This window comes from Oryx dammah, unplaced genomic scaffold, assembly GCF_014754425.2.
Source record: "Oryx dammah isolate SB20612 unplaced genomic scaffold, SCBI_Odam_1.1 HiC_scaffold_8, whole genome shotgun sequence".
Lineage (NCBI taxonomy): Eukaryota > Metazoa > Chordata > Mammalia > Artiodactyla > Bovidae > Oryx > Oryx dammah.
This window is the reverse complement of record NW_024070192.1, coordinates 50,824,651-50,841,735: the sequence shown is the minus strand read 5'-3', so window position 1 is coordinate 50,841,735 and position 17,085 is coordinate 50,824,651. Positions and strand designations below refer to the sequence as shown.

Sequence of the window (17,085 nt, the reverse complement as noted above, 5' to 3'; positions counted from 1 at the left end):
AACTCAAACTGGGGCTCTGTAACAACCTGGAGGGGTGGAAAGGTGTGGGAGGTGGGAGGGAGGTTCAGGAGGGAGGGGGCGTATGTATACCTATGGCTGATAACATGTTGATGTATGGCAGAAACCAACGCAATATTGTAAAGCAGTTATCCTTCAATTAAAGATAAATTAATTTAATAAAAATGTTTCTCAAGTTAATCTGGTGTGTCTAGAGCTGTACTGATCTGGAGCTCTGAGTTAACTACTGTAGTTCTTTAAAAAGGTTATATTATAGACCTGGTGTACTCTGTCTCCTCTGTTAAATCTTTATATTGTGGCTTTAATGATGTTTTAAAGATTCTGAGATAAACTTGTTTTAGTTCAACTGTACATATTTGTTTTCAGGGAAAATCCTGCTATTTTTATCATGGTGTTCATAAAATTAGTGACCAACACACATTACAGACTTTCCAAGGGATGCACAAGGCCTGGGATATAGAAGAACTTGTCAGCTTGGGGAGAAAACTAAAGGCATGTCCATATTACACAGCACGAGAACTAATGCAAGATGCTGACATAATATTTTGTCCCTACAACTATCTTCTAGATGCACAGATAAGGGAAACTGTGAGTAGATATATAAAAATTAAAAGAATTTTTTTCCTATTTATTGGGATATAAGTGATGGATATAAAAACTTTTAGATGTTTTAATGCCTTTTGCTTTATACTTAATTTGTGAAAAATGTATAAACAGATTAGAATGTTCAAAGTGTATTCTAGGGGATATTAAAAAATGAATTTTAGACATTGTCAATTTAACTACCAAAGTAATAAGTACTTTTAAGGACCTAGTACTGAAGTGGAATTATAAAAGAATTTTTCAGCCTTGACACTAATGACATTTTGGGCTACATACTTCATTGTGGTGGGCTGTCCTGTGCATTATAGGATGCTTATTAGCGTCTGGTTTTGTACATTAGATGCCGATAGTACACTCACAGTTGTCACAGTCAAAAATGTCTCCAGACATTGCCAAATATCCCCTCGGTTGCAAAATTATCTCCATTTGAGACTCATTTATAGCTATCACTTTATGAATAGTCAGAATTATTATAAAATATTTATCTAAAGAATATGTTTTGAAGAACTTACAGCATTTGTGTTTGCCTGGTTCTTAAAGACATCCAGTTGTTACAGCATAAGACAAAGAATGAATAATGGTATATTATTACTCCTCTTTTTAGAACTGACTGTACAACTCTCATTAGCTTTCTATTTCTGGAAGTTCAAAATGAATGGGCATTATATTTAATACCTCTATGATTGAGCATGCACACAGCCTATCACAAAGGACTTCTCAGCCCCTTCTGCCTCCTTGCTTTCAGCTCCTCCAACTATACATCCTTTTGTTTTGTTGTCTTTCAACTAGGTCTCTTTCCTTTGACCAACTGTATATATCAATGCCAAGTCAGTCTTTCTTATATTACTTTTATAACATCTTTCCTCTGCTTAAAAATCTCATGTGGATAAAGTCCATATTTCTCAAGCTTTCTCTCAATATGATCAATGGTCTGACCTGAATCTGCCTTTTCAGCCTTTTCTGCTCCAGACTTCCAACCTGAGCACTTGAAAAATTACCTCAAGATCCCCTTGAGGATACCTTGTTCTTTCCTGTATCTCTGCTTTTGATTACACCTCTATGTATTGAATTGCCCTACTCACTCTCTATCCAAATCCAAATTCCACTCATCTTTTAAACCCTAGTATATTTCCTACTCTTTCATTTTTTTCCCCTCAGCCATCTCCAGCCCTCTGTATAGTATTGTTCCTCAGAATAACTCAGTGGCAATTGCTTTGTGACATTTTGTATTAGAACTCTTTCAGTTGCCATTGACACAAACCCAGCTTTGGTAAAACTTATGAAAAAAATACTTGACTATTGTGGTGGCTTTATAATCAGGCAAATTCTTCCCAGTGGAAACAGTGGTAACTATAGTCAGCTAGCTTTTTTCCAGCTAGGTAACCTGGAAAAAAAAGATAGTCACCTATAGTTACTCTGGATGGCCTAGATTGGATCTCATACCCATTCTTGAACTAGTGTGACTACACAGGAATGGAATACTTTATTTAATTGACAGGCCTGGGTTCTGAGTCTACCCACATTATGAGAGTGGTAGATTGTTTAACAGATTAACAGTCCTACTGACATCACATGGGTATTGGGGAAGAGTAGTTCTCTAAAGGATTGCAGAAAAGACTGAAATGAAACAGATACATAATATATTAGTATTTTGAGAGTCTTTTGAATCTTGTGCTGTTATTTATAAAAAATGTTTTTTAATTAAAAAAATTTTTTTAAAGCAGGTTTTTAAAACTTCTGCTTTTTAAGTTATGTTGAAGATCCTTAACAATCCTTTGTGTAACCAACTACACTTTGATCCTGGGTCACTTAACACGTATTATTTTGGCTGATAGGTTTACAAGTATATTGAGGGTGAAAAATGGCAAACTCTATAGATATTTGCTTGGTCTAAGTGCTTTAAAAGTTTTAAGATTGAGAATCAGTTACTTCTGTAGTAGGACTTGTGATAGATATTGGCCTGTGGTGTGAATTTCTGAATGAAGTGACCTGCCTATTGCTGTTAAATCCATTTTGCTGAATGTTTTACAAGAAAACTCTTTTATCTTATAGATGGACATCAATCTGAAAGAACAGGTTGTCATTTTAGATGAAGCTCATAACATTGAGGACTGTGCTCGGGAATCAGCAAGTTACAGTGTAACGGAAGTCCAGCTTCGGTTTGCTCGGGATGAACTAGATAGTATGATTAACTATAATATAAGGAAGAAAGATCATGAACCCCTACGAGCTGTGTGCTGTAGCCTCATTAAGTAAGAGCATTTGTCTGTTGGTGCCATTTGCGCTGCCTTTGAATCAGAAACGTGTTCTATTATGCCAAGTATTTTATAATCAGTAAACTTGGACCAGACTACCTGGAAACTGGATTGTTCCTTTCCAGTTAAACATAAAGATAGCCTAGCCCAAATTTTCCTATTGATTATGTCTTTCCTTGAGGTGTTTTTGCTGTGTAGAAGTTTGTCATTTCTGTTTCACAGCATAGTTGTTGAAAGAGTTGTCCGTAGTTGCTGATTCTATTTTCTCATTTCCCATTCTTTCCTCATCCATCCCTGCCTGTAGTGTTTCTGTATGCATAATTCTACTGAGATTGTTCTTATCAAGATCGCCAGTGGTCCACACATGGCCCAATGCAAAGGTTATTTCTGTTATCTTACTTAGCCTCTCAGCAGTGTTGGTTGCTGTCGAATACCACCTTTATGAAAAGTGTTTTTGTCTTCTGTGGAATAATATATATAGGTCTCTGCCCCCCGTTTCTGGCACAGAGTTCCTAAAACCTTTGTAGTTTCTAATTGATAAGAGCACTAAGGGCATCTTCTGTTTTGTTGTTTCATTTTTGACCCCAGTTCCTGACAGAACTCCTAAATCCCCTGCAATTTTCTGGGTGATAGGACTGTCTTTTATTCTAATGAGGTGATGGTTGAAGGGCTCCTGAATGGATCCAGTCACTAGAAAAACCAAGCCATATTTAGAAGGTTGGAACTTTGAGCTCCACCTCTCCCTGGAAAGAGGAGAGGGGCTGGATATTGAGTTAATGTTCCATCATGCCTTTGTAATGAAGTCATCATAAAAATACCAAAAATACAGGCTTCAGAGAGATTCTACATTGGTGAACACATCTATGTACTTGGAGTGTGGTGTATTTCACAAAAGAACAGAAGTTTCTGTGCCCGGCAACCTTCCTGACTTCACCTTATTTATTGCTTCATCTGAATTTTTATCTATATCCTTTATTATATAATAAACTGGTAAATGTGTTTCCCTGATTTCTGTGAGCTGTTCTAGTAAATGCCCAACCTGAAGAGGGGGTCGTGGGAACCTCTGACTTACGGGTATTTGGTCAGAAGCACAGATGACAACCTGGACTTTTACAACTGGCATCTGAGGCTGGGGGAGGGAGGAGGGACAGTCTAATGAGACCGAGTACTTAATCTGTGGGGTCTCTGCAAACTCAGTTAGTGTCAAAATTGAATTGAATTATAGGACACCCATCTGATATCTCAGAGAATTGCTTGTGTGGGGGAAAAAACTGACATACATGTGAGACAAGAGGTATCAGAAGTGAAGTAGTGAGAACAAGCAGACACACAGGAATGTGTTTTCCTTAGTTAGCTTCTATGACATCTGGTTTTCTTCCTCCTCACAGTCCGTTCTTTCTCAGTTTCTTTTGATAGTTCTTAATTTGTTTGATGTTTAAATATTGAAGTGTGTTAGGGCTTGGTCTTGGATACTCATTTCTTTTCTAGTTCTTCATTTTCCTTAAATTATATAACTCTAAAGCAGTGCTGATGAGGCCTGAATCTGTGTTTGTCCCAGTCTCCCTGGAATGCTGTTTTTATCTACTCAACTATACATTCTATCTCTGGATATAAAATTTCAACTTCCCAAAATATTCCTTTCTTTCCCTACTTCCCCCACCTGCTCTGTCTTCCTTATCTAAGCAGGTACCACCAACCAGTTCCTCAAATCAAAAATCTAAGTATTATCCTTGATTATTCTCACCTCATCCAGTTCATCAGTAAGTTTTAAAAATGCCACCTACACAGTATATCCCAAATCCTTCAACCTCATATCTGTCATCCCAGAATCATCTCTCAACTAGAACACTGTGCGTGTGTGTGCTGAGTCACTTCAGTTGTGTCTGACTCTTTGCAACTCTGTGGACCTTAACCTGATAGACTCCTGTGTCCATGGGATTCTCCAGGCAGGGATACTGGAGTGGGAAGTCATTTCCTTTTCCAGGGTGTCTTCCTGACCCAGGGATCAAACCTGTGTCTCTTATGTCTCCTCATTTGCAGTGGGTTCTTGACTACTAGCGCCACTGGGAAGCCCCTAGAACACTGTTGAAGTGAAGTGAAATGCAAGTCGCTCAGTCGTGTCCGACTCTTTGCCACCCCATGGACTATACAGTCCGTGGAATTCTCCAGGCCAGAATACTGAAGTGGGTAGCCTTTCCCTTCTCCAGGGGATCTTCCTGACCCAGGGATCAAACCCAGGTCTCTCGCATTGCAGGTGCATTCTGTACCAGCTGAGCCACAACGGCAGCCTCCTAATAGGTCTCTCCTTTCATTTTTGCCTTTCTCCTATAATGCGTTCTGCCTTATAAACTGGAATCATCTTTTACATGCTTAAAGTAGATTATCTCTATTACTTAAAATCCTGCATTTAAAATCTTCCCATTACACCGAATAGAATTCAGACTTCTTTTCCTGGCCCAATATGATCTGATTCCTGCTTATCACACTAACATTGCTCATAGTATTATTCTTTCTGCCTGTTGTGTTGTAATTACATTGACTTTGAGCTTTTTAAATAAGCAAAATTTGTTGATCACCCCCAGACTTTCCTTCTGCTTGGAATACTCATCCCCCCCCACCGCCCCGATTCTCACATGACTGAGTGCTTTCTGCGTTCAGTTGTTAGAATAAATGTCACCTCTAGGAGAGCTTCCTTGACACTTCAGATGAAAGTAGCAATTAGATTACATTAATCCAATTTATTTTCATAATATCATTATCACTACCTAATGTTTTCATGTTCATGGACTTGTTTCTAAGTTCATTTCTACCTCCCTTTAGTAGAATCTCATTTTCATAAGAATAAGGACTTTACCTATTTTATTTACTGCTGTATTTCCACTACCCAGTGTAGTGTCTGGCATAATACATTTAAATACTCAACTGAACATACAAATGTCTCTCTGTGTGTTTGTAAGTGGATATATTATTTATTTTCTAGTATTTCCATTTTAATGTTAATATTTAGTGCTATAATTTCTTTATTAGCTTTCTTGTGTTTCTTTTTATGTGCAGACCAAATTTGTGAGTTGGAGAGACACACAAGTTAAGCAGTGTAAATTCACAAAACACAAATTGGGGATCACATGCGTCTTTCTCTTTTCTGAATAAAAGCTTGCTTTTTAGCTGTATGATTACTTTGTGATATGAAGCATACATGCTTTTTAAAATATGTCTTAATTAATCTACATTTATGTGCTAAGAGCATCAAGGAATACAGATCAGTGTATCACGTTTCTGTTTGTTCTGTTGAAATAACAGTGCCACATAAGGATGATATTGGTTGATGGAATTGTTTTATTTTATTTCAGTTGGTTAGAAGCAAGCTCTGAACATCTTGTGGAAAGGGATTATGAATCATCCTGTAAAGTATGGAGTGGAAGTGAAATGCTCTTAAATTTACACAAAATGGGCATCACCACTGCTACTTTTCCTATTTTGCAGGTAAGAGTTTTTTTCAACCTGTAAAATTTATTTAGTGAATTAGAAATGACTTAATAGTGAAAAATTAATCCAGAGTAAAAAAAAAAAAAGTAGCAATTGTTTTTAAATTTTATTAGATCAGTTTGATAAATTATAGATGAAAATGTAGCATTATTTGAAGGAAATATGGATTAATTAATATGGAATTAATTACTTCGCTTAAAGCTAAAAGAAGTCAGTAATTTTAGGTTGTAAATATTTTGTCAATTATAAAATTTAAAATTTGGAAAATAAAAAGATAAATTCATATTTCATTCTCCTTAACTTAGAGGTTATAAACCTGGGTGTAGAGAGATCATGAGTGGGCTATAGGATACTGTGAACCTTATAAAATTGCATTCCAGATTTTATGAGTGTGTTCTTTTGTACATCTTCCTGGATAGAGGCTTGATGCCTGAACACTATTCTCAGAAGAATGTTTGTTTTGGGTTCTTTGTTTTGTTTTGTTTTCTGCAGATGAGAATGTTTTTCATTTTTCTCTTTGTTCTTATTTATTTATATTAGTTGACTTTTATTTTTGGTGTGTCTAGGTAATTTTAAGTAGTTTATTCTATAATTTCATATGTAGACATAGATACATTGTTGGGCTAGAAAAACCTAGAGAGGAAAGGATAAATATCTAAAAGGGTATACATCAAAACTATGAATAATGGATTACTCCTAGGACATCAAAGCAGATGTGAGAAGTGGAAGGTTGCAAACTTATTTTTCATTTTACTTTTGACAATACTTTTTTTTTTAAGAGATAAAAAATGCATGATAAAAAAATAACCTGCAGAAACGAATAATCAGTAAAAAAAAAGTTTCTATCTTACACTGATGTTCCTATTCCCATATCCAGAGGGAACTTGTAAGTTACTTGAATGTCCTTCACAACACAGTTTATGCAAATAGGAATTTATAGCTTTCTTACTAGCTCTAGGGGGCCCTCAAAGACAATGCCTCTGCATTGGAAAAATGGAGATGACTTCCCAGATCACCCTTCAGTGACAGACTTTCTGTCCAGTTGAGGGGAATACAGCTTGACTTTACTTTTTAAAGTGGTTGTTTTATGTTAAACTGAGCAAAAAGGAAAGAATTCTCATGTACCACCACCCCCAGCCACAGATGCTATAGATTCTCTTATTATTAACATCTTGCAATACTAGTGCATTAATTACAGTTGAACCAATATTGTTACATTGCTTTTAACCAAAGTCCATGGTTTCTTTTAGGGTACACTTTTTGTGTTGTTCAAGTCTATGACTTTTGATGAAAACGTAAAGTCATGTATGTACCATTACAGTATCATACAGAATACTTTCATTGCCTTAAAAATCTTCTGTGCTGCACTTATTCATCCCTTCAACATACCTCATGTCCTCTGCTGAGCCTCTAGTAACTGCTGATTTTTATTTCTGACTCCATAGTGTTGCCTTTCCAGAATGTCATGTAGTTGTAATCAATGGCATGTGGTCTTTTTAGACTGGCGTCTTCCACTTAGCAGTATACATTTAATGTCTCTGTGACTTGGCAGCTCATTCCTTTCTATTTCTGAACTAAATTCATTGTATGTATGCACCATGGTTTGTTTATCTGTTTACTTACTGAAGGACATATTGGTGGTTTCTAAGTTTGGAAAGTTATGAATAAGCTTCTGTAAACATTTGTGTACATGTTTTTGTATAGACATACTTTCTTCTTGTTTGGATAAATACTTAGGAACACAATTGCTGGATTGTATGGTAAGACTTTATTTAGCTTGCAAGAAACTGCTAAACTATCTTCCAAAGTGATTCTACCATTTTACATTCCCACCAAAAGTTAGTAAGAGTTCCTGTTGTTCCACATCCTTGTCAACAATTGGTGTTTTGAATCTTAGCTATTCTAACAGATAGGTAGTAGTAGCTCATTGTTGTTTGAATTTATGTTTCCCTCGTCAGTTTTCATTCCAATCCCAAAGAAAGGCAATGCCAAAGAATGCGCAAACTACCACACAGTTGCACTCATCTCACACACTAGTAAAGTAATGCTTAAAATTCTCTAAGCCAGGCTTCAGCAATACGTGAACTGTGAACTTCCAGATGTTCAAGCTGGTTTTAGAAAAGGCAGAGGAACCAGAGGTCAAATTGCCAGCATCCGCTGGATCATGGAAAAAAGCAAGAGAGTTCCAGAAAACATCTATTTCTGCTTTATTGACTATGCCAAAGCCTTTGACTGTGGATCACAATAAACTGTGGAAAATTCTGAAAGAGATGGGAATACCAGACCACCTGACCTGCCTCTTGAGAAACCTGTATGCAGGTCAGGAAGCAACAGTTAGAACTGGACATGGAACAACAGACTGGTTCCAAATAGGAAAAGGAGTATGTCAAGGCTGTATATTGTCACCCTGCTTATTTAACGTCTGTGCAGAGTACCTCATGAGAAACGCTGGGCTGGAAGAAGCACAAGCTGGAATCAAGATTGTCGGGAGAAATATCAATAACCTCAGATATGCAGATGACACCACCCTTATGGCGGAAAATGAGGAAGAACTAAAGAGCCTCTTGAAGAAAGTGAAAGAGGAGAGTGGAAAAGTTGGCTTAAAGCTCAACATTCAGAAAACTAAGATCATGGCATCTGGACCCATTACTTCATGGCAATTAGATGGGGAAACAGTGGACACAGTGTCAGACTTTATTTTTCTGGGCTCCAAAATCACTGCAGATGGTGACTGCAGCCATGAAATTAAAAGACGCTTTCTCCTTGGAAGGAAAGTTATGACCAACCTAGACAGCATATTCAAAAGCAGAGACATTACTTTGCCAACAAAGGTCCATCTAGTCAAGTCTATGGTTTTTCCAGTAGTCATGTAGGGATGTGAGCGTTGGACTGTGAAGAAAGCTGAGTGCCGAAGAATTGATGCTTTTGACCTGTGGTGTTGCAGAAGACTCTTGAGAGTCCCTTGGACTGCAAGGAGATCCAACCAGTCCATCCTAAAGCAGATCAGTCCTGGGTGTTCATTGGAGGGACTGATGTTGAAGCTGGAACTCCCATACTTTGGCCACCTGATGAGAAGAGCTGACTCATTTGAAAAGACCCTGATGCTGGGAAAGATTGAGGGCAAGAGGAGAAGGTGATGACAGAGGATGAGATGGTTGGATGGCATCACCAACTCGATGGACATGGGTTTGGGTGGACTCAGGGAGGTGGTGATGGACAGGGAGTCCTGGCGTGTTGCAGTTCATAGGGTCACAAAGAGTTGGACACAACTGAGCAACTGAACTGAACTGAATGATGCATGTTGCCATCATTTCACATGCTTAATTTCTATTTACATATTTCATTTGGTGAGATATTAATATCTCTTCAGATATTTTGCCTGTTGTTTTCTTATGGTTGAGTTTTAAGGGTTCTTTGGATTTTTTTTTTTTTTTCCTGTTAAACAGTGGTTTTATGGCTTGAGTACAGTAGGCAAATTTATGCAACCACGGCAGAGGCTGTGCTGTCTCGTATTTCCAATTAGCGAGGAGGACTCCTTTGGTATTATAATGTGAATATGGCTCTCAATCAGAGTCAGATGGAATTTAGCATCTTTTTCCTTTCTGTTCCTCTCAAGATGCTTTCAAATAGCAGCTGCTGCTGCTGCTGCTAAGTCACTTCAGTCGTGTCCGACTCTGTGTGACCCCATAGATGGCAGCCCACCAGGCTCTGCCGTCCCTGGGATTCTCCAGGCAAGAACACTGGAGTGGGTTGCCATTTCCTTCTCCAGTGCGTGAAAGTGAAAAGTGAAATTGAAGTTTCTCAGTCAAGTCCGACTCTTTGCGACCCCATGGACTGCAGCCTACCAGGCTCCTCTGTCCATGGGATTTTCCAGGCAAGAGTACTGCAGTGGGTTGCCATTGCCTTCTCTGTCGAATAGCAGCAGCTTTCTTAATTAAATGATAGAGACCCTCGGGAAGATCAGGCGCAAGTCCTTTGCACCTAAGAATTGTCAAGATTTTATTGCCTTCACAAAACATACTTGTGTAATACCATGTGAGTCTCAGATCGCACAGATTTGTGAGGAAGTCAGGCTCAAGTTGGCTGGTTTGTAGATCTGCTCCTTCACGTCATCAGCTGTCAGCTTCAGCCCTGTGGGGACCCTCTGGCAGTAGGGCTGAGCCGACTGGGACAGGCCCTTCCCTGGAGTGTGCATGTGACCCGTGAGGGCGGCGGTGTTGTAGCAAAAGGTCCTTTGGGTATTTCATATGCAAGACCTTCATCTGATGTGTGTTTGCAAATATACTCTCCCAGCCTGTGACTTGTTTTTTTATCCTATTAATGGAGGCTTTCACAGAATATAATGCTTTTAGTATTAATAAAGTTCAAGTTTTTTTTCTTTAATGGATTCTGTTTTTGTTGTTCGATCTAAAAATTTATCACCGAACCCAGTGTCACCTAGATTTTCTCCTATCTTGTCTTCTAGAAGTTTTATAGTTTTGTATTTTACATTTAGGTCCATGTCCCATTTTGAGTTAATTTTTGTGAAGTGTGTTAGTTCAGTGTCTAGTCATCTCTTTGGATGTAGATGTTACTGTATCACTGTTTGTTGAAAAGACCATCCTTTCTCCATTGGATTATCTTTGTTCCTTTGTCAAGAGATCAGCTGACTGTATTGTGTTGACCCATTTTGGGCCTCTCTATTCTTTTCCACTGATACACTGTCTATTCCTTTATCAGTACCACACCTGTTTTTATAGTGAGTCTTGAAGCCAGGTAGTGTCAGTCCTCTGAATTTGTTTTTCAGCATTGTGTTTGCTATTCTGGGTCTTTCATTTTTCCATATAAACTTAGAATTAAATTGAGCAGGACTCTGTGGGGCTCCTGGGCATGGAAGCCTTTCTGTCCCCCATTTCTTGTTTATAAGGAACAGACTCCAGTCTCCATGACCTTCCCTGGGTTTCCAGGGCAAATTCAAACAGTTGGTAATTGAGGAAGGGAGAAGATGCAGAGACCAGGGAGGAGAAGCCAAGAAACCATCTGAGGCAAGATTAGAGGAACCAGGGAAGCCACCTGAGACAAGATTTAAGGCATATAGATCCAGCATGCATTCTAATCTTGTTCAGTTCAGTTGCTCAGTTGTGTCCGACTCTTTGCAACCCCATGGACTGCAGCACACCAGGCCTCCATGTCATTCACCAACTCCCGGAGCCTCCTCAAATTCATGTCCACCAAATTGGTGATGCCATCCAACCATCTCATCCTCTGTCGTCACCTTCTCCTCCCACCTTCAATCTTTCCCAGCATCAGAGTCTTTTCAAATGAGTCAGTTCTTCGCATCAGGTGGCCAAAGTATTGGAGTTTCAGCTTCAGCATGAGTCCTTCCAGTGAATATTCTGGACTGATCTCCTTGAGGGTGGACTGGTTTGATCTCCTTGCAGTCCAAGAGACACTCAAGTCTTCTCCAACACACCAGTTCAAAAGCATCAATTGTTCAGTACTCAGCTTTCCTCATAGACCAAGTCTCACAACCATACATGACTACTGGAAAAACCATAGCTTTGACTAGATGAACCTTTATTGGCAAAGCAATGTCTCTGCTTTTTAATATGCTGTCTAGGTTGGTCATATCTTTCTTCCAAGAAGCAAGCGTCTTTTAATTTCATGGCTGCAATCACCATCTGCAGTGATTTTGGAGCCCAAGAAAATAAAATCTCTCACTGTTTGCCCGTGTGTTTGCCATGGAGTGATGGGACCAGATGCCATGATCTTAGTTTTCTGAATGTTGAGCTTTAAGCCAACTTTTTCACTCTCCTCTTCCACTTTCATCAAGAGGCTCTTTAGCTCTTCTTCGATTTCTGCCATAAGGGTGGTGTCATCTGCATATCTGAGGTTATTGATATTTCTCCCGGCAATCTGGATTCCAGCTTGTGCTTCCTCCAGCCCAGCGTTTCACATGATGTACTCTGCATAGAAGTTAAATAAGCAGGGTGACAACATACAGCCTTGATGTACTCCTTTCCTGATTTGGAACCAGTCTGTTGATCCATGTCCAGTTCTAACTGTTGCTTCTTGACCTGCATACAGATTTCTCAAGAGGCAGGTCAGGTGATCTGGTATTACCATCTCTTAAAGAATTTTCCACAGTTTAATCATGCTCCACACAGTCAAAGGCTTTGGCATAGTCAGTAAAACAGAAGTAGATGTTTTTCTGGAACTCTCTTGCTTTTTTGATGATCCAGCGGATGTTAGCAATTTGATCTCTGGTTCCTCTGTCTTTTCTAAATCAAGCTTGAACATCTGTAAGTTCATGGTTCGCATAAGCCTGGAAGTTCCTGCTTCATGTACTGTTGAAGCTAATCTTGTTAGCAACCAAGAACTTGAATTATTGCTATAAAACTCCTCACCAAATCGTCCCAAGTTGGGACACACAGTTTTTCAAGGTTTCAAGCCTACTGTGTCTCCTTTTGCCTGCAAAGCAATTAAACTATTCTTTCCTACTTTACCTAAAACTGTCTCCAAGATTCAATTTGGCATCAGTGCACAGAGGGTGATTTTTGGCTTGAGGATCAGTTTGTCAGTATTCACAAAGTCTCTTGGTGGGATTTTTATTGGACTGCATTGAATTTATAGATCAATCTGGGAAGAACTGACATTTTAACAGTATTGAGTTTCTTATCCTTTAACATGGAGCATCTCATTTATTTAGATCGTCTTTGATTTCTTTTATCAGAGTTTTATAGTTTTTCTCTTAGTTTTTTTTTTTTTTTTTTTTAAAGGCAGTGTGACTTTTAAAAAATGTATTTTTGGCTGCATTGAGTCTTTGTTGCTGCAGATGGGCTTTCTCTACTGGCAAGGAATGGGGGCTGCTCTCCAGGTGAGGTGTGTGGGCTTCTCACTGTGGTGGCTTGTGGAGCTCAGGCTCTAGGGCATGTGGGCTTAGTAGGTGGCACTTGGGCTCAGTAGTTGTGGCACAGGGGCTTAGTTCCCCCACAGCATGTGGAATCTTTATAGACCAGGGATTGAACCTGTGTCCCCTGCATTGACAGGCAGATTCTTAACCTCTGGGCCACCAGGGAAGTGCCCTCATATAGTTTTTTTTTGTTTTTAATTTGGCTGTGTCGGGTCTTAGTTACGGTACACAGGATCTTTCTTTCTCGCATCGTGGAGGATCTTTTGTTGCAGCATGAGGACACGCTAGTTGTAGAGCTTGAGCTCAGTAGTTGCAGTGGGTATTCTTAGTTGCCCTGTGACATGTGGGACCTCAGTTTCTTGACCAGGGATCAAACCAGTGTCCCTTGCGTTGCAAGGCAGATTCTTAACCACTGGACCACCATATAGTGAGGTAAGTCCCTCCTCATAGTTATAAAGAGAGTTTTGAACCAAAACAGTTAAAAACTATTGCTAACAGAAGTAGCATTCTGCACTAAGAGTATTTTTTTTAATTTATTTTTATTGGAGTGAAGTTGCTTTACAATGGTATATGAGTATTCAAAATACATTTTAATTTGATTGTGTTTATCTGAACTTTTAAAGTGTAACATACCATAAATATTTTTTCATATACTTTTTCATTTTTTTCATAAGCTTTTTGCATTCTACAGATTTTTCATATCAATAGTAAAATGGATTGAATAGTGAGATATTCATATAGTAGAATACTACATAGCAGTTTTTAAAAAAATGATCCACTGCCTCCACAACTGTGTAAGTGAATCTTACAGACATTATGTTGTACAAGAGAAACCAGCACAAAAGAGTACAAACTGTATGATTTCATTTTTATGAAATTTAAGGACAAACATAATTATGCTAGTGGAAATCAGAATACTGGTTAACACTGTGCAGGGGTAAGGAGTAGTTTGGACTGAGAAGGGACACAGGGGAACTTTCTGGAATTTGAGGAGTTTTTTTTTTTTTTTAGGAATGTTTTGAATCCTGATTTAGTTTTAGTTATACAAGTGTGCATATGTGTGTGTGTGCTTGTGTTTAATGACCGGTACCTTTAAGATTAGTGTATTCTATTAAAAAAATACAAATAAAATGTATGTCAAAGGAAAGAACTTGAAAAATACAGAAAGGTACAAAGAAAAAAAAAAGACTTGTAAACATAAAAATGATTATTAGTAGTGTTTAGGTCTTTGTGTACCTTGTCTTCTATGCGTGTATTTGCTTAATATAAGTTAATTTTTGAGGTGAAAATTTTTACCTCCTCATTTAGTAGTATGTTATGAGTACTTCCCTATTTTAATAAAATTTCCTTCACATGAATTTTAGTTGCACTGTAGCATTTTTGTGAGTGCACATATTATAAATTATTTGACTGATCTGGCATTTGACATATAAGTTGTTGCCAGTTTCCTTCCAATAAGAAAAGTTTCTATTATGAACATCCTTGAAAATACATCTTTGTATATATTTGTGACTGTTTCCTTTATATATTCTAAATATTAATTCTTTTTTGCTTATTGTATTGCATGTATTATTCTTGTGTCTATGGTTTGTTTGTGGTGTCTTTTTAAGTTTAAAAATTTTAGTGCATTCAAATGTATCCATGTTTTTTCTTTTATGAATTATAATATTTGAGCTTAGTTTTAGTTCTTATCCTTTGTGACGTTTTTCTTCTAAGAGTGTTAAAGTTTTCTTTTTCAATAAATGTTTTCAACCACCTGGGAGTCATATTTCTTTATGTTGTGTGGTACAGAATCCATTTTATTTCCTGTATGAATTTTCTCATCATCATTTACTAAATAATCCATCTATTTCACTTTGATTTGTAATGCCACTTCTGTCCCATATCTGATTTTGTATATGCGTAAGCTTATTTCTGGACTCTTGTGTTCTTTGATCGTGTTTGTCTAAGTTATATGATTTGTTAATTACCGTAGCATTAGAAAAATGCTGATGCGTGGTAATAAGGCATATCTCCTCATTTTATTTTCCTTTGGAATGATCCTGGCTGTACGTTGCCTTACTCTGCCATTTGAATTTTAGAATAAGCTTATAAATGTCTATGAACAAATCAGTTGGAAGTTTGACTATAATTGCATTAAATTTATATATCAATTTAGAAAGAATTGACATATTACAATATGACGTTTTTCATTCATGAACAAGATATAGTTTTAATCATTTATTATCTCTATATATCTTTCAATAGAATTTTGTAATTTTTAAAAGTCTTACTTGCTTTTGGTTAGATTTATTCCTGAGAAGTTATAAAGTTTCTATTTCTTTTTCAAATGGTATAATTCAAAAATTGCTTTTTCTGATTCTTATCAGTATATAAAAGTGGTAATTGATTTGAGATATAATTCACATGCCATAAAATTTACCCTTTAGAATATACAATTCAGTGGTTTTTCCTGTAGTCACAGATTTACGAAAGTATCATTGCTGTCTCATTTCAGAATATTTTGTCACCTCAGAAAGAAATCCTGTGCCCGTTAGCAGTCATTCCCATTTGTTCTTTCCCCAGATCGTGAAAACCTGTAATCCACTTTCTGTTTCTGTGCATCTACCGGTTCTTGTGACTGCCTTCTTTCACTTTGCATGATGTTCTCAGGGTTCATCTATGTTGTAGCATGTATCAATACTCCATTCCTTTTTATTTCCAAATAATTTTACATTTTATGAATGTACAGTATTTTGTTTATCCATTATCAGTTATTTCTACTTTCTGGCTGTTGTAAACAATGCAACTATCACCATTCATACACAGATTTTTGTGCAGACATATATTTCAGTTCTGTTTGGTATATACTTAGGAGTAAAATTCCTGGTCCACAAAGTAACTCTGTGTTTAACTTTTTAAGAAACTGCCGAACTTTTCCGTAGGGGCTGTACCATTTTACAATCCCATCAGCCATGTACAAGGATTCTGATTTTTTCCACATTCTCACCAACACTTGTTTTCATATCTCTTTTATTATAATGTTTGTAGGAAGAATGCAGTGATATCTCAAGATGATTTTCTTTTCTTTTCCCTAATGACTCATAATGGCAAACAGTTTTTTAGCTGCTGCTTGTCCATTAATATATCTTTGGAGAAATCTGTATTCAAATCCTTTGCCCATTCTGAAATTGAGTTGTCTTTTATTGTTGATTGTTTAAGCCCTTTCTGTGTTCTGGATATGAACAATGTATTGGATATATGATTTGCAAATATTTTTTCTCATTTCATAGATGTAGTAGTATTTTTACTTATTTTAAAATTAGGTTAGGGAAATTTCCTTTGATCCTAAGAAATTCATCATTGTCATTATTGAATTGTTTAGAAGTTAATTTTTACCACAGTAATGTGTGAACATAATTTAAAAGTCAGTGTTGTGGAATGATTGTCCTCCAATTAAATAAAATAAATAAATTTTTTAAAAAGTCAATTAGTGCTATCAAGAAAAGCATTCATCTGCCCCACTCCCAATTTTTACTTCTCAGTGGCTCTTTTAATTCTTGTAGTGGCTTTCTCTGATAATTAACCCCAATTTTCTAAGTAACATGTAGATTCAGCTACTTTTCAGTTTTCAATTTTTGATATTCTCTATTGAATTCTCGTTATGGTGAGGGAATTAAGTATGGTGAGGATTCAGCTCCTTTACACACACACTTTCTCTCTCTCTTTCAGAAGCACACACACACACACACACACACATACCTCCTCTCTTTTCCTGTCTGTCCCTCCCTCTCTGTTTCATTTTCCTCCAGTCTTCTTCCCCTTTCTTCTCTCTCCATTTTCTCAGCATAA

General features: G+C 37.3%; 1 protein-coding gene across 1 annotated transcript in view; it reads left to right on the top strand.

Annotated features, from left to right (window-relative positions):
* BRIP1 (BRCA1 interacting helicase 1) overlaps positions 1-17,085 on the top strand; it is a 188,195-nt gene that overhangs the window by 56,065 nt on the left and 115,045 nt on the right. The window contains 3 exon segments of the mRNA XM_040244471.1: positions 385-606; positions 2,674-2,873; positions 6,227-6,359. Coding sequence (XP_040100405.1) covers positions 385-606; positions 2,674-2,873; positions 6,227-6,359 — 555 coding nt within the window.